Consider the following 21405-nt stretch of genomic DNA (forward strand, 5'->3'; position numbering starts at 1 on the left):
TTTATTACCGAGATATCTTTACTGCTTTCCTCCATCAGCCTCTGCACCAAACGACTTCTCATCCTCGGTGATTTAACCTCCATCTCAATTCATCATGCTCTCTCTAAGTTCACTAGCCGCCTATCCTCCCTTAATCTCTCTCTCCCTCCATCTAAACTCCCCAACCCATATTCACGGACACCCCCTCGACCTTGCCATCTCTCGTGGCCTCGCTTCTTCCATTGTGTCAATCGCAGATAAGACCATCTTCCTCGTATCGCTCTCCACACACATCCCCCTTCCTTCTGTGTCCACCCCTGGAAAAAACTCTCTCCCAACTCTCTTACAACTGCACTTATGAAATCCCAACTGTCCAGCCTTTGGCCCTCCATTCACCATGACATTTCTGCAGCTACCGATCTGCTCAACCACACCCTCACCACCACCTTTGATGCCCTAGTCCCAATTAAAACAATTACGCTCTCTCACACTGACCATTCCCCCTGGTACGGCACTCATCTTCGCTCCCTTAAATCCAAGGGACACAGACTTGAACGGATATGGCAGACAACTGGTTTAGCCATTCGCCACCAGATCTGGCTGGACCACGTAAAGCATTATCGGGCCCTGCTCTCGTCTGCCAAAATTGCTCACTATTCCAGAATCATTCTGGAATGCAAAGATAAACCCTGGCTTCTATTCTCCACTGCTAACCGTCTTCTTAAACCCCTCTCCCCTGTCTCCTCCACCCTTACCTCCGACAACAAGTGTGAGGAGCTCATGGACTTCTTTGTTTCTAAGATTGAAACCATCCGTTTAGCTGCCTCTGCCACTTCACTTCTTTCCCCAAGCCCACCGGGCCAAACTTCCTCTAAGGTTCCCCCCTGACCTAGTCCTGAACTCACATCTTTTTCCAGTTTCTCTCCGATCTCCTCTCATGACCTCTCCGTGCTCATCTTGTCCATGAGACCCATTTCCTGCTCCCTCGACCCTATTCCCACCAAACTGACCACCCAACTTCTCTGGCTCCCATGTTAGCTGACATTGTTAACGGTTCTCTCTCCTCAGTTACTGTCCCCCTCTCCCTCAAATCTGTCGTCTTCACCGCTCTCCTCAAAAAAAACCTTTCGCAACTTTGGTGTCATATTTGACCCTGAAATGAGCTTCCGACCACATATCCATAGCACAACTAAGACTACCTATTTGCACCTCCGTAACACTACCCGTCTCCGCCCTTGCCTCAGCTCATCTGCTGTTGAAACCCTCATCCATGTTTTTGTTACTTCTAGACTTGATTATTCCAAAGCACTCCTCGCTGGCCTCCCACATTCTACCTTATGTAAACTTGAGGTCATCCAAAACTCGGCTGCTCATGTCCTAACTCGCACCAAGTCCCGTTCACCCATCACCCCTGTGCTCGCTGACCTACATTGGCTCCTGGTTAAGCAATGCCTGGATTTCAAAATTCTCATCCTTGCTTTTAAATCCCTCCATGGCCTCTCCCCTCCTGATCTCTGTCATCTGCTTCAGTCCCAAAACCACGCCCCCAACCCCGAGATATCTGCCCTTCTCTAATTCTGCCCTCTTGAGCATCCCTGATTATAATTGGTCAACCATTGGTGACCGTGCCTTCTGTTGCCTAGGTCCTAAGCTCTGGAATTCCCTGCCTAAACCTCTCCGCCTCGCTACCTCTCTTTCCTCCTTTAAGACGCTCCTTAAAACCTACCTCTTTGACCAAGCTTTTGGTCACCTGCCCTAATTTCTCTTTATGTGGCTTGGTGTCAAATTTTTTGTCTTCTAATACTCCTGTTCAGCGCCTTGGGACATTTTACTATGTTTAAGGCACTATATAAATACAAGTTGTTGTTAATGAGGACTGAGCATGAATTTTGTTTGCTACCTAGACTATTTTGACCCGGTGCAGCTTAATGCCGTTGGGCCATGACACTGCCCATTTTCTGGCCATATTCAATTTTTATCCCTATATTTTTAGTTCGGATCAACTGACTGAAAATGACTGCAAGCTGTTCAAAACAGACTGATGTAATCAAATGATGCTGTTAGGTGGTTATAGTGACACCTTGTGGCAGTACACAAAAATAAATGGTAAAACCATTAAGACTGCACTTTTGGAATGGACAGTCCAGACATTGCGCTGAAGTCCTCAATTTCTGCTAATAACTCAAGATCATATAAAAACAAAATAGGTAAAAGTCGGTGTTCTGTGTAACCAGATAGAAATGGCATGATACTGCTTCCAGCAAATTTAATACAATAGATAATTAAGTGATTTGGATGCCTCCAGAAATTTACTGTACATTGAGACCTTGAGATCATAGCAGCAGAACAACTGCACGCAACTATTTTGCAACAATTATTTTGCAGGTATAAAGAACGACCAAGTATTAACTTGAGTGCAACAATCTATAATTCCCTGTGGACGAAATAAACATCTATTCATATAATTGTCTTGCATATGGCAAATGCCACACACTGAAATGTGTGTGTCACTTTTGGAATGTCCCCATAGTGGGAAAAATTAAATGAACTGCTTCTCTAATTGGTTCAAATAAGCGTTGGCCCAGAATTTCCAGGAGATTTGTGTCATTGTAATAGCGCATCAACGTCATAGGGCCCGATTTATGGCGCTAAAGTCCCAGGAATTTATGGCATAAATAACTTCAACCATGACTTATGCCACTCCTCTGTTTCCCTCGCAGAAGCAGTTGAATAACAAATTATCATAGCTCTCTCATCATTAAAATCAATGGCGAGATTGAATTGGCAGAGTTAAAGCCACTGAGATCACCACTGCCACTCAGATCTTTGCAGAATGGTGCTGGTGGGCTGAGTATACAGGAATCACAACAGGAATGCATTTAAAAGATGCAGCATCCCATTATAATACAGTTGCTATCTGATATCTAAATTTTCTGGATCAGATTGATCAAAGCTCACATTTTTTAAAGTATGTAATGCAAATGTGAGTATTATTTATACTTATTTCTCACACTGCTAAATACTGTAATAAAAAAAATCCAGGGTAATTATTGAAACACTGTGAAATTGGGATGACTTGTTTTCTGCATTGCTTCTGAGATCGCTTTCTGTTGTCAATTAGGGGTAAAGTATAACACTCATCTAAAAATCCATAGCTCCCAGCCACAGCCAATATTTATTCATGTTGATATCTTTTAGTAATTTGCTGTTAGATATCAATAAATAAACCAATAAATTAGGTTGAAAAAATCCCACCGAAAATAACAAGCAAAATGAATTTTTAACTATCCATTGGCTGCAATGACTACATGCATGCTAAAAAGCATAATCAGCATACTATAGACAGAGCTAAGTGATCCCACAATCAATGGATCAGATCAAAACTCTGCAGTCCTGCTACATCCAGTCGTGAATGGTGGTGGACCATGAAACAACTAACGGGAGGAGGAGGCTCCATGAATATGCCCATCCTCAATGATGGTGGAGCGCAGCACGCGAGTGCAAAAGACAAGACTGAAGCTTTTGCAACCATCTTCAGCCAGAAGTGCCGAGTGGATGATCCATATTGGCCTCCTCCTGAGGTCCCCACGATCACAGAAGCCAGTCTTCAACCAATTCGATTCACTCCACGTGATATCAAGAAACGGCAGGGCGCACTGGATACAACAAAGGCTATGGGCCCGATAACATCCCAGCTGTCGTGCTGAAGACTTGTGCTCCAGAACTAGCCGCACCTCTAGCCAAGCTATTCCAGCTACAACACTGGCATCTATCCGATAATGTGGAAAACTGCCCAGGTATGTCCTGTCCACAAAAAGCAGGACAAATCCAATCCGGCCAATTACGGCCCCATCAGTCTACTCTCAATCATCAGCAAAGTGATGGAAGGTGTCATCGACAATGCTATCAAGCGGCATTTACTCACCTGCTCACTGTTGCCCAGTTTGGGTTCCGCCAAGACCACTCGGCTCCCATTACAGCCTTAGTCCAAACATGGACAAAGGAGCTGAATTCCAGAGGTGAGGTGAGAGTGACTGCCCTTGACATCAAGGCAGCATTTGACCGAGTGTGGCATCAAGGAGCCCTAGTAAAACTGAAATCAACGGGAATCGGGGGGAAAACTCTCCACTGGCTGGAGTCATACCTAGAACAAAGGAAGATGGTTGTGATGGTTGAAGGTCAATCATCACAGCCCTGGGATGTCGCTGCAGGAGTTCCTCAGGGTAGTGTCCTAGGCCCAACCATCTTCAGCTGCTTCATCAATGACCTTCCCTCCAACATATGGTCAGAAATGGGGATGTTTGCTGATGACTGCACAGTGTCATTCACAACTCCTCAGATAATGAAACAGTCCATGCCCGCATGCAACAAGACCTGGACGATGTTCAGGTTTGGGCTGATAAGTGGCAGGTAACATTCGCGCCACACAAGTGCCAGGCAATGACTGTTTCCAACAAGCGAGAGTCTAACCACAGCCCCTTGACATTAAACGGCATTACTATCGCCAAATCCCTTGCCATCAACATCCTGGGGGCCACTATTGACCAGAAACTTAACTGGACCAGCCACATAAATACTGTGGCAACAACAGCAGGTCAGAGGCTAGGTATTCTGCAGTGAGTATCTTACCTCCTGACTCCCCAAAGCCTTTCCACCATCTACAAGGCACAAGTAAGGAGTGTGATGGAATACTCTCCACTTGCCTGGATGAGTGTAGCTTCAACAACACTCAAGAAGCTCGACACCATCCAGGACAAAGCAGTCTGCTTGATTGGCACCCCATTCACCACCTTAAACATTCACTCCCTCCACCACCGGCATACTGTGGCTGCAGTGTGTACCATCTACAAGATACACTGCAGCAACTCGCCAAGGCTTTTTCGGCAGCACCTCCCAAACCCACGACCTCTTCCACCTAGAAGGACAAGGGCAGCAGGCATATGGGAACACCAGCACCTCCAAATTCCCCTCCAAGTCACACATAATCCTGACTTAGAAGTATATCGCCTATCCTTCATCGTCGCTGGGTCAAAATCCTGGAACTCTGTACCTAACAGCACTGTGGAAGTGCCTTCACCACACCTTCTCAAGGGCAATTAGGGATGGGCAATAAATGCTGGCCTTGCCAGCGACGCCCACATCCCATAAACAAATTAAAACAAAAAATCCTACCAATCTGCCGCTATCCTCGCTGTGGCAAATAGAAATTATTTATCCAGCAAATTGTGGCATAAACTCACCATTGGAGTATTGGGAGCACAATGGTCTAACGTATGGCGTTCATAGCCAATATCGCCATAGAAGTGAATTCCGGGCCATTACCTGTTAAATTAATAATGCTGATTCACTCAACCATAGACAGGTAGGAAAAGCCACAAAGCAGCAACCCACCTAAGACCAACTAATCAAATCAATCCAATTTTTTCTATTTACCAAGTGGGAATGAGAACATAACATCAAACTAATCAGATCACTTGAACAGTTTTTCTCCCCGACTTCTTTGAGCAGACACACTATTTTTGTCATCACCATTTGAGCAATAAAGCGGTGGTTTGGATGGCCCACCAATTGTAGAAAGCGTCCCATTTTTATTTTCACTGATAGCAATGGAAATAAAAATCAGGTGGTTAATCTTCCCCACTGTTTTGCCAGCCGAGTGCTGAAGACGAAAATGACCCCCACTCTTTCCTCAGCTACATATACATTTAAAAATAAAATTTATATAGTATCGACACTTCAGAAACTTGAGTAATAAATAAATAATTCAGAAAAATCCCCCAACTCATGTTGGAAATCTGTCCAATACATTTTCACTACGCTCTCTCAGGTGTCAGTGGGTAGTACTCTCACCTCTGTCAGAAGGTTGTGGGTTCAATCCCCACTCCAGACACGTGATCATATAATCTAGACTGACACCTCAGCGCAGTACTGAGGAAGTGTTGCACTGTTGGATGCGCCTTCCTTTGGACATTAAACCAAGGCCTCATCTGCCCTCTCAGGTGGACGTAAAAGATCCCAACAACTTCACTAGAACAGATTATCTGTTCATTTATCTCACTGCTGTTTATGGGACCTTGCTGTGCGCAAACTGACTGCTGCGTTACCTGCGTAGCAACAGTGGCTACACTTCAAAAGTATTTCATTGGCTGTAAAGCGGCTTGGGAGGTCCTGAAATCGTGAAAGGCACTACATAAATCCAAGTTCTTTCTTGCTTTCTTTCTCGGAAGTCTCAGGTTGAATTTTGCTTCTTCCCTCGAGGCTTCCCACATGATATTTTTTTTTTTCAGACTCTGCACTTGTAATCTCGGTTTTAGCTCTTCAGTGGGCCATTCAGCTTCTTCACAGTTATTTCTAAATGTGCCTTTGATAAGGCCTGAGTATTTCCTGGCTGGACCCTGATACAAGTACATCAGGAAATAAATGTATAATATGACTGCCACTGATATACAATTTCCAGGAAAACACAGCCAGAATCATGTTATTTACAACAGAAGATACAGTCCCCACTGATTATAGCAGGCACATTTGTGTGAATGCGATTTGCATTGCTATAGCTGAAACTGCAGGTATACCGGCACCTGAAAGACAATTCTTAACTGGACATTATTAACCTTATTACAAATAGCACTGATTCAACAAGTTAATTAATTGGTTTTGTAAATTATTTTTAAATGAATACCTTTTCCACAAGTTGCATAATTTAGCATGTTTAGTGTCCCATTACCATTCCCTTTTGCCTTGCACCATCATCCCTTTTGTCATTTAATAAATCCTGCTTTCACCCTATCAAACCTTTCCCTTTGTTTTTTCCTTCACCTCCCCCCCTGCCTTTCTTTGTCTCTGCACTTGCTTAAAAAGTCAAATCACTATTTTTTCCTGTTCTGATGAAAGGCAATTGAACTGCAACATTAACTCTGTTTCTCTCTCCACAGATGCAGCCTGACCTGCTGAGTGTTCCCAGCATTTTCTGTTTCTATTTACGATTTCCATCATCTACGGTACTTTGCTTTTGTTTGCAGACATAGCGTCCAGAATTTTGCTGTGTCCACTGAATATGGCAAATTCAAAATTGCCCTGAATGTATGAAACAGTTCATATTCTAATTTCAATTGGAATTAAAAATCCACCCATAATTCTACCAGGGAACCCCTACCCCCAATGCCACGTAACAATGTGGTACTAAATGCTGACACACATTTCTTGACAGACTGCTTAATTGTTTAATTTAAGGGTTGAAGTGCTTTCATGCAGTTGTAACTGAAATGTAACAAAAAGAGAGACCAGTATTACCAGAGGTCCAGATTTACCGGGTAGCTTTCAAATCTGGGCCATTTATTGCAGCGGATGGACAGCAGGATCAAAGTCCCTGGAAAGGTAAAAGATTTCTCTCTTTGCTTTGGTCAGTCCTTAATGGGGGAAATCTCCTGCACAGTCATGCAGGTTTTGGCGAAAGATTCTCAACCAAAAATATAAAATATCAAAATTTGGTCTGTCTCAATAAGACTCTTATTACATTCAGTGAACCCTAATGAGGTGTTATTTAGTTATAACAACAGAAAATGCTGGAAAAACTCAGCAGGTCAGGCAACATCCGTGGAGAGAAATTTGAGTTGACGTTTCGGGTCGAACCCTTCTTCAAAACTGGAAAGAAAAGATAGATCGGAGGCAGGGCTGCGATCGGACAAAAGAATAAAAGAAACAAAAGAAGTAAAAGAGACAATAAAAGGTATTAGAAGCTAGACGAGATGGTAATAGGCTGAGATTAGGTGTAAAGTGTACTGGCAGGGCAAGAGATAGCTGCCAGGTGGGAGAGAGAAAAAGGAAAGGGGGGGGGGGGGGAGGAGTGGAAAAATTACAAGAAAAAATGAAATAGGGGCCAAGGTTATGATCTGAAATTATTGAACTCGATATTGAATCCGGAAGGCTGCAGAGTGCCTAATCGGAAGATGAGGTGTGCTGTTCCTCGAGTTTACGTTGAGCTTCCGTGGAACAATACAAGAGGCCAAGGACGGTGAGGTCCGAGTGGGAATGGAGCAGTGAATTAAAATGACAGGCGACCGGAAGCTCGGGGTCACCCTTACGGACTGAACGGAGGTGTTCCGCAAAGCGGTCACCCAATCTGCATTTGGTCTCCCCAATGTAGAGGAGACCGCATCGTGAGCAGCGAATACAGTATACTAGATTGCGAGAAGTACAAGTAAATCGCTGTTTCACCTGGAAGGGGTGTTTGGGGCCCTGGACAGTGGGAAGGGGGGAGGTATAGGGGCAGGTGTTACATCTCCTCCGCTTGCACGGGAAGGTGCCAGGCGAAGGGGAAGGGCTGTTTGGGGTGATAGAGGAGTGGACTAGGGTGTCTCGGAGGGAGCGGTCCCTGCGGAATGCTGAAAGGGGAGGGGAAAGGAAGATAAGTTTGGTGGTGGGATCACTTTGGAGGTAGCGGAAAGCCTTCCGGACTCAATATCGAGTTCAATAATTTCAGATCATAACCTCGGCCCCTATTTCATTTTTTCTTGTAATTTTTCCACTCCTTTCCCCCCCCCCTTTTGTTTCTCTCTCACACCTGGCAGCTATCTCTTGCCCTGCCAGTACACTTTACACCGAATCTCAGCCTATTACCATCTCGTCTAGCTTCTAATACCTTTTATTGTCTCTTTTACTTCTGTTGTTATAACTAAATAACACCATGATAGGGTTCCCCTTGTCCTCACCTTTCACCCCACCAGCCACCACATTCGACAGATCATCCTCAGCCATCTTTTTTTTTAAATTTGTTTATGGGATCAGGGCGTCGCTGGCAATGCCAGCATTTATTGCCCATCCCTAGTTGCCCTTGAGAAGGTGGTGGTGAGCCGCCTTCTTGAACCGCTGCAGTCCGTGTGCTGATGGTACTCCCACAGTAGTGTTAGGTAGGGAGATCCAGGATTTTGACCCAGCGACGATGAAGGATTGGCAAAATACTTCTAAGTCAGGATGGTGTGCAACTTGGAGAGGAACTTGGAGGTGGTGGTGTTCCCATGCGCCTGCTGCCCTTGTCCTTCTAGGTGGAAGAGGTCACGGGTTTGGGAGGTGCTGCCGAAGAAGCCTTGGTGAGTTGCTGCAGTGCATCTTGTAGATGGTACACACTGCAGCCACGGTACGCTGGTGGTGGAGGGAGTGAATGTTTAAGGTGGTGGATGGGGTGCCAATCAAGCGGGCTGCTTTGTCCTGGATGGTGTTGAGCTTCATGAGTGTTGTTGGAGCTGCACTCATCCAGGCAAGTGGAGAGTATTCCATCACACTCCTTACTTGTGCCTTGTAGATGGTGGAAAGGCTTTGGGGAGTCAGAAGGTGAGACACTCACCACAGAATACATAGCCTCTGACCTGCTCTTGTTACAACAGTATTTATATGGCTGGTCCAGTTAAGTTTCTGGTTAATGGTGACACCCCAGGATGTTGATGGTGGGGGATTCGGTGATGGTAATGCCATTGAATGTCAAGGGGAGGTGGTTAGACTCTCGCTTGTTGGAGATAGTCATAGCCATCTCCAGCGTGTTGCCACTACCAACCACATCTTCCAGCAGCCCCCTCCCCTTTCAGCATTTTGAAGGGACCCTTCCCTCCGTGACACCCTGGTTCACTCTTCAATCACCTCCAACACCTGTTCCCACGGCACCTTCCCATGCAAGCGCAGGAGATGCAACACCTGCCCTTTTATCTCCTCCCTTTCTACTGTCCAGGCTGCAAACACTCCTTCCAGGTGAAACAGCGAGTTACTTGTACTTCTTTCAATTTAGTATACTGTATTTGCTGCTCACAATGCGGTCTCCTCTACATTGGGAAGATGAAACGTGCTTTGCTGAACACCTCCGTTCAGTCTGCAAGCATGACCCGGAGCTTCCGGTCGCTTGTCATTTTAATTCTCTGCGTCACTCCTACTCGGACCTTGACCTCCTACACTGTTCTAATGAAGCTCAACGGAAGCTCAAGGAACAGCACCTCAATCTTTCAATTAAGCACTTTACAACCTTCCGGAATCAACACTGAGTTCAACAATTTCAGATCATAATCACTGTTCCCATTTTTTCGGAGAGCAGGTGTTGGTAATGATTTTGTTATTGCCATTTACAGCTCCTCTAGGCCCATCTTTTGTTTCTTTACTTGTCCCATTACCACCCCCTTTTGTCTTGCACCATCATCCCTTTTGTCATTTAATCTCTCCTGCCTTCCACCCTATCACAGACCTGGCCTTTTGTTCTTTCCTCCCCTCCCTCCTTTCCTTGCCTCTGTGCTTGCCTAAAACCTGTTACATCTCTACTTTTTCCAGTTCTGCTGCAAGGTCATCGACCTGAACCGTTAACTCTGTTTCTCTCTCCACAGATGCTGCCTGACCTGCTGAGTATTTCCAGCATTTTCTATTTTTATTTCAGATTTCCAGCATCCGCAGTATTTTGCTTTTGTATTACAAATTCCTGTGTTCACATTTAAAATAGAAAATACCAATGTGAACTTGTCACGCTGTATTATACCCTTCAGCCACTGGTGGCATTGCAGTACCATTATAAATATGGAAACAAGAATTTATAATGGACAAAGTTGACAGGAAGTGCATACCCGGTGATAAAAAGTGTGTGCATGTGTGTCTACGTGTGTGTAAATAAATGACCTGGACTCGAGCACTGAGGGCACAACATCAAATGGCACAAAATAGTGACCATGATTACCTGTTAAGAGGATTGTAAACAACTTCAGGAGGACAGAAAGGTAATAAATTGGGCAAATAGATATTCAAAAAAAAAATTGAAGTGCAGAAAGATGCGAGTGGGTATATTTTGGGAGAAATAGTGAGAGGAAATACACACGAGAGGAAATAGTAAAACTTTAAGAGAAGTAGAAGGCAAAGACACTTCGAGGTTCAGACATACAAATCTTTAAAAGTAGAAGAACAAGTTGATAAAGCTGCAAAAAAAAAAATTCTAGGTTGCATAATAATGGCCCAGAAATTCCAGAACGGGGCTTGCCGCGCGTGCAAGCCCCATATTTACACTTACCCCGCGCTACTGCCGATCAGCTCCATGGACGCCTGGAATTGGTGTTTCCAGAAGAAGAATCCCGGGCAGCGTATGACGTCACGCCGACCAGGAGTGCAGCCAGCGCGAAGTCAGGAGCGTGCAGTGCAAGTGAGACACGCCCCTTGAGGTCTCAGTTTCACTGGACACACCCCCAATGTTTCGGTCAAGCTGCTAACCATTTTTACATGCAAAGCAGCAGTTTAAATAGGTTTTTGGAAGTTTTTTGAAGATTTTGGTAACTTTCATAAACTTTTTAAAATGTTTACATTATTTTGAGTAATCTGAAGTAGTTTTAAAGAGAATTAAAGCAATTTAAAGACTTTTAAAAGCCCTAAAAGAATTTTTTTAATTCCATTTATTTATTTAGCAATGTCGTTGTCATACGTGTCTTCACACTGTTCCCTTTGGGGAACTGTATGAAGTGGTGGAAGGATTTATGGCCATGATTAACGCTCATTCCGTGACCGTAACCATCTTTGAACCAGCCATTAGGGCGGTTAGTCCTATGGCGGGAGGGTTTTACGGGCTCCCACAAGCTATACAAGGAGGGGGGGGCCACCCACACCCACGGACGCAAATATCCCACTGGATGTCAACCCAGAATTTAGAGCCGGAGCTCCGACTCCACTTGCCGGGACTGTCTGGAGCGGGGTTCGAAACCCTACCCTGATCTGGCCCAGCGGCGGGGATCCTACCGCTATGACAAAGGCCCAATCCAATTAGCAACGTGAAATGGCAGCATAGGGCTCCAGTCACGGGGAGGGAAAGGGCGCAGGAAACGTATGGGTGTCACCTTTTGTGCGGAGTGGGCCTTTTGCGTAGCAGTAAGCATCCCCGCCGCTGGGCCAGAAGGAGTAGGGTTTTGAACCCCACTCCAGACAGTCCCGGCAAGTGGAGTCGGAGCTCCAACTTTAAATTCTGGGTGGACATCCAGCGGGATGCTTGCGTCCGTGGGTGTTGGTGGCCCCCCCCCCTCAGATGGGTTGTGGGAGCCCGTAAAACCCGCCCGCCATAGGACTAACCACCCTAATGGCTGGTTCAAAGATGGTTACGGTCACGGAATGAGCGTTAATCACAGCCATAAATCCTTCCACCACTTCATACAGTTCCCCAAAGGGAACAGTGTGAGGATACGTACGATGATGACCTCTTGCGCAATGCACCTCCTTGGACCCTCAGTCGCAGATGCGAGGGGGCAAGTTGTGCAATTGTTAAATTTTTTATTTTATTGACATGTAAAATGTTGGCCCAGTAATTCCCTTCCAAATGCGCTAGTACGGTCGGGGTACTTACGCATCTGGCCGGATGAAATGCCGGTTTTCAGCATGCACAGTGCATGTGGGGAAAACCGGCATTTCCTGTCCTCTGAATGAAGGGGTTCAGAGGCAGAACGCGTGCGACTGCACAGGCAGCGCGTGCGCAGTATAATTCGCCGCTTTCATTAATGCTTTCAGTGAGGTCCAGTCATTACAACTTACACATGAAAAAAGCATGGGTACAGTTGCTCCAGAGGCTGCGGAGGAAGATATTTCTTATCGTGGAGCTTCTGAAAGTATGTATGTCTGTATATATTCCTTTGCGTGTTATGTATATATTCCTTTACTTATGTGTATGAATGTATTATTTAATTATGACTTTCAGAGAAAGTAACTTATTGGAAAATCATAATTAAAAATATACATTCATACACATTAGTAAAGGAATATAAAACATACATACATATACGTAAAGGAATATATGTGGACATACATACATAACTCATTCTCACATTCCATTCACACAGCCACAATTGCTCCTTCTACCTACCGTTCTGAAAACCCGTTTAAAAAAAAAAAATTAAAGTTTAAAACTTAGTTAAAATTTCTTAAAATAACTTCCCTCCCTTTCCCAAACCTAAATATTGCATTTCATAAGCTCCTCCATAAAATATATCTCCTTCCCCAGCCAATGAACAACTTTACACTTGCTTTTTTTTAAGTGCAAGTTCTAGGGACTTACCCTCACTGAATCCATCAGTGAAATCTACAAAGTTCACTGCGCAAGCGCTGCCTGTGCAGTCGCACGCGCTGTGAATAGACCTCGGGTCTGGAAATGCCGGCGTTCCCCGCATGCGCTGTTCCTGCTGAACGCCGGCATTTCCAACGGCCAGATGCGTGAGTAACCCGACCGTACTCACGCTTCTGGCCTGGAATTTCTGGCCCAATTACTATGCTTACTTAGTTCCAATCCTGCAGAAGCTCACCAGTGTGTAAAGATTCCTTCACTAATTGAAATACGTAATTCAATTCAAAATCCTGGCTCATTTGTAGATAATCACAAATGAGAACAATTGGGACCTTGCTGCATTGCTAGAAAATATTCATTTAATATCTTAATTATCACAACTATCAGAATGGACAGCTCCAAGCATCTAAGACTAGTTTCAAGATGATGTTGCCACAGCTCTCAATGTTATGCCATCGGAGTGAGAGCATAAGAAATGTCAAGGAAATGCAAAGACCATCTGTTCCATTGAAGTCAAACAACTTTTCAGAACATGGCAATATTATCTGTGTAGAGATTGTAAATCAGTTCATAGCAAACATTCTTGCTTTTAGGAAAAAACATGATCAAAAGCAGGATTCAAATTTAAAAGCTTTTTAATGAAATATCTTTGCATCATACAAAGTATCAGATTTATTGACTCATTCCTTTTGAGCCGACACTGGTAAATGTTTATGAAATTGATTCATCTCCAAAAAGGAGTTTTGCATTATTTAGTAAGATGGTGCAGAGCCATCTGAATTAACCCTGTCAGATCAGGTCAAATGTTTTACAACAGACTTAAAAACATTAAGCCCCTAGCATAAGGCTAAAACATAAGCAATTAGTTAATTAATAACATAAAAAATTTAACCTTTATTCCTTAATAAACTGCATCAAAACTGCTCCGCATATTTAATGATAAATATCAACCCATTCATTATTTTAATAACTTACATTTCAACAATAACCTTAAGAAAAAAGGATTACATAATAAAAATACTTCTTTCATTGCAGGTTTTGGAAAACATTAGAGATGTGTAAATCCACTGGAAGGAAGCTTTTTCTATAAGAATGAATGTCTTTATTCTAGAATACAATTTCTACAACCAAATATTAAATACTTTAAATGGCAGATTAAAAGGAAAATGGATAAGCAACCACATTGTGTGTACTTACTGGTGATGATGGACCTTGAGTGATCTTGAGATTAATTTCCATCTCCTGAACTTTCTTTTTTAATTCAATATTCTCAGTTTCCAACTCCTGAATCTGTAAAACAACTTTATTTTTGAAACTGCATGACTACGGTCTCAAAAGTTTTACAATCTAAACCATGTCCATGTGCACAACACAGATTTTAGAACTAGAATTGTCTGGTTTTGGTAAAGGAGGAGACCTAACATGCTTGAGGGAGTAAGATACGTCACGATAATCAATGTTAACGAAAAGGCTAGTGTTTTATTATAAGTATGTGAAGCCTGTAAGATACAGTAGCAGGTTCTATTGTGAAGAGCTCGGAAAAAGGCAATCCATAGTTTTTGGAAATTCCCGATGGGTATTCCATTTATACATAACTAGACGTAGTGCTTGTGTATTTGTAAGCTACTACTGCATAACTTAATAAAATCTTGTAGAAACTCACTTTAGCCTTTGAAACTTATTTGGAATCCTGCATTCCAACAGAAAAGGTCCAGACTAATAATACATCCACACATTGATCATTAAAAAAGGGGCAATTTTAAAATAAGGGGTAAACGGGGACATAAGCAGCAGTACACTATGTAAGCGTGGCAATTTTGTTGTAGAAAATTACAAAAATCCCAGAAACTTTTAAATTAGCATTCCAGATCCTTTAGGTCCAAGAGAAAGCTCAAAATTCTGCCATGGAGGCCTTGGGTGCAGGCATTCAGACAAGAGTAGATAGGGTTTTTGCAGCTCTGATGCAGTCGATTGGGTCTATCATCAACTGATCAGTAGCCCAAGTGAGAATGCACCAAACCAGTGGCCTGGTAGGTATGGCTTCACAGGATGAAACTTTCCTCAGTAATCCAGTCCCAGTGAGACAATTTGTCAGGTCCATGAGTACTTGAGATGCTGATTTGCAGCAGCAGGACCAGATTTGGAGATACAACCTGCAGCTGGTCCCTCTCAGGACAGCATCTGAAGGGTTGCAAAATATAATCATAGCTCTTGACTTTTAAACTTGAATTATGGATAGCAATTCATGAAATGGATGAAAAGTCATTGTCACATTTACCACAGGTGCCCACAATTATCACTTGTAGCCAAATCGCAAGGGCATCAATAAAGAGTAGCCTGCCTGATTTTCCACATCAGTCACAGAAGCAGTTTCACAGACAAATACCTCTAAAGCTTGGTAAAACATAATGGCCTAGAAATTCAGTATAGCCACTTTTGGGGCGGAAAAGTCGGGCGGGTGCTAAAGTTTGCGCCCGGCGCAAAGTCGATGGCACTTCGCCGATATTCAGTAGCTTCGCCCTAAGAGGTTGCTTGAGCGCTAAAACTGGCGATGCACGCCTATCTTTAGGCGCTAAGCCGGCGGTGCTGAGGGATAGCGCCGAGGCCGGGCGCAGCGCAGGTGCGGTCATTTCTTGATTGACAGCAGACACCGTGGCGCCGGCCAGCTCTTAAAGGGGGAAGGGTCGAGTTCGTCTGCTGCAACGGCCTGCACACTGCAGCCTTCCAGCTAGGCCTGAACACTGCTGGTGATCAGAAGGAGCCATGGCAACGGTACAGAAGACCCGTGAGCGTGCCCTGCGCTTCTCAGCCCATGACTTGAAGGTGATGGTGAGGGCCTTGGAGAAGAGACAGCACATCTTGTTCCCGGACACTGGCAGGAAGCCTCCCACCAGCGTCTATAGGAAAGCCTGGAGGGAGGTCGCCCGCTGGGTGTCGGCCACCGGCGATGCCCCCAGGGACAATGTCCAATGCCGGAAGAAGTTTAATGACCTGGCCAGGATTGTCAGGGTGAGTACCCTTTCCAGTCTCCTCCTCATCCTTGCATGTACACCTGACATGATGGGCAAAGGGACCTGAAAGCCCTAATGGCCAGCCCTCAGCCAGCAGCTATGGGACAGTCATGAACATCAATTGCACATTCTGCACTTTACACCATGGGAGGCAGTGCACACCACATCAGGGCTACACACTGGCCAAGCTATTCCACCATGGGAGGCAGTGCACACCACATCAGGGCTACACACTGGCCAAGCTATTCCACCGTGGGAGGCAGTGCACACCACATCAGGGCTACACACTGGCCAAGCTATTCCATCATGGGAGGCAGTGCACACCACATCAGGGCTACACACTGGCCAAGCTATTCCACCATGGGAGGCAGTGCACACCACATCAGGGCTACACACCGTACTTACAGGCCGTCCTTTCTCTTGCAGGCAAAACTTGCCAACAACCGAAGGCACCAGGAGCAGACCGGGGGAGGTCGCCCCCAGATCCAAGAGCTCACTCCCCTGGAGGAGCGCGTGAGTCGCCTCATGGGACCCCGGGTGATTGGGCCCGTCGCCTGTGGAGATGCTGACCCTCATCTGGGCCACAATGGTATGGACATCACCTTTTGGACCTCTCTCGTCGCACTTGCGCATCCGATCTACCTCCTTTGCCATTGTCCGACCAATGCGCTGAATGCCACCAGTCATGCCTCCCTCGCTGACGCCCTCTCCTCACTCTAAAGCTACTCTTGTGCCTTCCTGCTTTCAGCTGGTGACGAGGAGCTCCCTGAAGCTGCCAGTGACAGCCCCTCCGAGGAGGAGGAGGAACAGGAAGGCGGACCATCAGGGCAGCAGTCAGGTGCGGCTGCAGATGCCGAAGTAGTGGACACGTCTTCCCTGGAGGAGAGCCTGGAGGAAGTGTCGGAGGGGAGTGTAGCTGTTGGGACCAGTGGCGTCCAGCAACCCAGGAGGGCTGCGGTTGGTCCGCGGCCTTCCCCCCAGAGGGGGGAAGGATCGGAGGGGAGTGCAGTTGCTGGGCCGTCGCCGCCGGCAACGTGGCAAGGGTCGGGCAGCTCTGCCCCCTGCTCCCCAGCGGGAGAGTCCGGACTCCAGTCCGGCCACGTTCAACTCAGAGGAGGCGCGCCACCTCGATCAAATGGCCCAGGATTCGGATCGCCGGCACACCGAGCTGATGGGGGTAGTGGCACGGATGCCTGAGGCCATCGAGTCCCTGGCTAGTAGTGTGCGCGAGTTCGGGGCCTCACATGCCGCGAGTGGCCGGCTGATCAGTGATGCCGTCCAGACAGTGGCTGCTCTGTTGCAGTCGCAGACCAGGGCAACAGGGGCACTGACTGCTGCCACATGCGCTGCGTCAGCCAGGCATCGCCTGGACACCCGCCGCGCTGCAGCAGCACAGCGGGCTGCCCTTCGGCAGATTGGTGCGCATGCTGCAGTGCGGGCCCGTGCGAGTGCCAGAGTGCCACATCACCAGCCAGGGCTGACCATCCGCCAGATTGCACACATTCCTCCAGCCGTCACCGCCACTCCCCCAGTGGCGCCTCAACGGCGAGCGGCTGCGAATGATGTTGGCCAGGCACAGCTGCGCCAATCACCAGCCGGCCCCTCGAGGGGCAAACCTCGTCTAGGCTGCCCCCCAAGGGCATCTGCTGGAAGGACATCTAACCCTCAGGAGCCTTTCCCCAGCCTCGCAGCAGCCACTGGGCAGAGCTTGCGGAGGAGCAGCAGGCCAGGCAGGGGCCCCAAAAGGCTCGACAAGGTCTCGCCCTCGCGGCCCAATAAGTAGACGGTGTGGCCAAGTGTTATTTTATATGGCGATGCCTATGTTTCTTTTGGGGATGGTTGTTTTGTTTCTGGGGATGTTTTTTGGGTTAAGGCCGAGGATGAAGGCCATTTTTGAACAAATGTTCAGTTATTCCTCCCCAGGTTGTGGGAGTGAGTCATTTGATGTACTGTTTTTTGGGGCCGTTGAATGTTTCTGGGTTTCATGTGGGAAGGGGTTTCATTGGTCTAAAATAAAGATTTCTCTTTATTCAGAGAGTGTCCATGTTTGTTGCTGTAAGTGTTTGTTGCCTTCGCCGGCTGAGGGCTTGCGGAGCGGCTGCATTCATGTTCCTTCATGGCCACAAGGCATTCCCTGACAGGGGGCTTAGAAGTGACGTTCAATAAGCCGCCGACGGACGGCCCTTGGACCTTCTCGCTTCCTCCTGGGATGGTACTCCTCCTCCTCCTGCTCCTCCTCCTGAGGTAGTGGTCCAACGTGAGGTGGCAGTGCCTGAGTCCTGCGGAGAGCCAGGTTGTGCAGCATGCAGCAAACGACGACGAATTGGGACACTCGGTCCGGGGAATACTGCAGAGATCCACCGGAACGATCCAGGCAGTGGAACCGCTGCTTGAGGACGCCAATTGTTTGCTCGATTATGTTCCTGCTCGCTTGATGACTCTCGTTGTATGCCTCTTCAGCAGGGGTCCTGGGCGAGCGGAGCGGGGTCATGAGCCAGGTACACAAAGGATAGCCTTTGTCCCCGAGAAGCCATCCTCTTGGGGGAGGCTGTGCCTCGAACATGTCACGCACAGTTGTCTGCCGCAGGATAAAGGCATCGTGGCTGCTGCCTGGAAAGCGGGCATTGACAGCTAGGATGCGCTGCTTGTGGTCACACACCAGCTGCACATTGAGGGAATGGTAGCCCTTCCGGTTGCAGTAATCCTCGGCATGCTCCACAGGTGCCCGCAAAGCCACATGCGTACAGTCAATGGCGCCCTGCACCAAGGGGAAGGCCGCGAATCTTGCAAATCCCAGTGCACGCTGATGCTGCCTCTCCAGGGCCATGGGGAAAGAGATGAATTGGCGTCTCCTTCTGAAAAGGGCATCGGTCACCTGGCGGATGCAGCAATGCACGGCGAACTGGGATATGTTAGCAATGTCCCCAGCAGCGGATTGGAAGGAGCCGGTGGCATAGAAGTTCAAGGCCACCGTCACCTTCGCCTCCACCGACAGAGACGTCCTGCTCCTGAGCTTTGGACGCAGATCTCTGCGAAGCAGATGGCAGATCTCTCCAACCACCTCCTTTCGGAATCTCAGCCTTTTTACACATCGCGCGCCACTCATGTTGAGGTAGGTGCGCTGCTGGCGGTATGCCCTGACTGGGTAAGGCCTATGTTGCCGACGCCTGTTGCCCCCTCTGCGTCTAGCCAGGGCTGCCCCTCTCACACCGCGTCTGCGAGCCCTACGGACAGGACGCTGAAACTCAGCGTTGGCACCCCATGCAGCCCCCATAATATGCTGCCAAACAGTCAAATATCCAAGAGGGCACTTGCAACGCTCTGGCCTGAAGCCAAAAATACCTGAGCTAGTGTTGGCCCAAACCAGAAAGCTGTCTTCCTTGGTCTCTCTCCAGAAATCCGTTGCACAAGAGTGTTTGCTGCAAAATGCCTGCCCTTTATAGTGCAGGGTAAGTGCCCTTTAATTTACGCTCCCCGGGGCCCGCGTCGGCTCTGTTGCGTTCCACTAAACAAGCGTGCGGGCCGCCGGCCGCACAATGGGGCGGTCCCACTGAAGTTCTGGATCGGGGCGCGCAAAGGGCGTTGCACGAGGCTATGACGTCATTTTCTCCGCGTGCAGGTGAGCGCGCGCTAAACTTTGCGCCGGCGCTAAATGTCAACTTAATTTGGGGCGAGGCGCAGATCGCGCTGCGCCCGGACGCTACACGCATCGCGCCTGAAATTCACTTCTCTTAAGGCGCTAACGGCTGGCGCAAGCAACTGAATTTCTAGGCCAATATATTTTTTCAAATAATTTATTTATGTTAGTGTACAAGATTGGATAGCTAGCACTATAATATTCCTCACATATTATGTCGACATAAACGACATCGTAATTTTGTAGTAATTTAATATGCATGTCCAAAAGCTTTGAGAAAAATACTATTGGAAGCTGTCCACGGTTCACAATGAATATTTCTTTGGATCGATCAAATTAAAGTGGCATTTTTTCAGTGCATTAAATTTGATAACATAACTATTTAAAACTCACTCGCTTCTGCAAACTGGCAATCTGTTTTCTTGTCTCAACGTCTTTTCCTCCTGTTTCCAGAAACTTCTTGTAGGCCAAGTCAAATGCTTGGCCAATAGTTAATGTTATTTCTTCAGCCTGTAACAGATTTAAAAAAATTCTCAACCAATGTCTAAAATTTTGACATTACAACAGTGACTACACTTCAAAAGTACTTAATTGGCTGTAAAGTGCTGTGGAATGTCCTGAGGTAGTGAAAGGTGCTATATAAATGCAAGTTCTTCTTTTTCTTTGACACAAGATTCATGAACATGCATATTTATCTGAATTGGAAAGATCACAAGTGGTTGCATATTCTGTTTTATTCAAACAATAACTATTATTATGCGCTGACTACATACCAGAGCCTGAAAGCTTGGGGATTCATCTTGCACAAATGCAAATAACATAACTGTGATGCTTCCTCTACCAACATAATTGGGAATAACATGGTATTGTAACTCATGATATTTGGCTTAAATTGATTAGTTTTCCTTTTAAGGCAACTATTTGGTCTGGTCTGAATTAAATTTTATTTTTCTGACCACATCCGTAATTACCATTTCCAGAAAACATTACTGATTCAATAGGTTTAAACAGCAGCCTTTTCAAAAGCATTATGCAATATTTCCTGGGACAATTAAAGCTCAAAAATAATAGGAAGCAATATTATGTACAACATAATTGCAAGCACACATTGATTACAATTCTGTTTTTAACAGTTTGTGATTGTGTTTTTGCTTCTTTTTTCCCCCGGTTAGTACCAATTTACTCAGAAGGCATTGTGCCAATGGAACATTCACAATATTGACACAATGGGTTGCCCTATGGGAATCCCCCCTTATTTAGATTTTTGGCTGAAGCGAAGCATCAAAAGGATCATGGAAGAACATAGTGTTCAACCTTCGAGTGGACACGCCTAAGGTGAATTTCTGACGACTAAACTGAATTTTTGCAAAGTTTTAACATTAATGCTCATGCAGAGTCATCTATGCTTCATAAAGTGTATGTATACACAGCAACAGTGGCATTGATTCTCACATGTACACAGGTAGCGTGCTGAGTCACTGTTCGACGGGATCGGGACAATCATTGCCGCACCTACAGGATTCATCAGAAACCTCAGCATGCGTGACCGAGCTCACAAACCACTGAGCGGATGGAGATGTTTTTTAGGGCCAATAACATATTGAGACCGAAGGTGCAGATGAGAATGTTCAAGCTCAAAATAAAGTAATTTGTGAATGGAAGAAAGCAATTTTCATAACGAGATCAGGCCAGATGTCTATGTAACGTTGACAAACCTACTCGCG

General features: G+C 46.2%; 1 protein-coding gene across 9 annotated transcripts in view; it reads right to left on the minus strand.

The window, feature by feature from the left end:
• gulp1b (GULP PTB domain containing engulfment adaptor 1b) overlaps positions 1 to 21405 on the minus strand; it is a 607790-nt gene that overhangs the window by 74507 nt on the left and 511878 nt on the right. For all 9 annotated transcript variants that reach the window (XM_085985908.1, XM_085985904.1, XM_085985903.1 and 6 more), the window contains 2 exons: positions 20075 to 20191; positions 14231 to 14323 (listed from right to left, as the gene is read on the minus strand). In XM_085985908.1, the coding sequence (XP_085842034.1) occupies positions 14231 to 14323; positions 20075 to 20191 (210 nt within the window). The remainder of the gene's footprint in view (positions 1 to 14230; positions 14324 to 20074; positions 20192 to 21405) is intronic.

The sequence above is a fragment of the Somniosus microcephalus genome, chromosome 4, assembly GCF_052327205.1.
Source record: "Somniosus microcephalus isolate GS21.2 chromosome 4, FLI_Smic_1.0, whole genome shotgun sequence".
Taxonomy (NCBI): domain Eukaryota; kingdom Metazoa; phylum Chordata; class Chondrichthyes; order Squaliformes; family Somniosidae; genus Somniosus; species Somniosus microcephalus.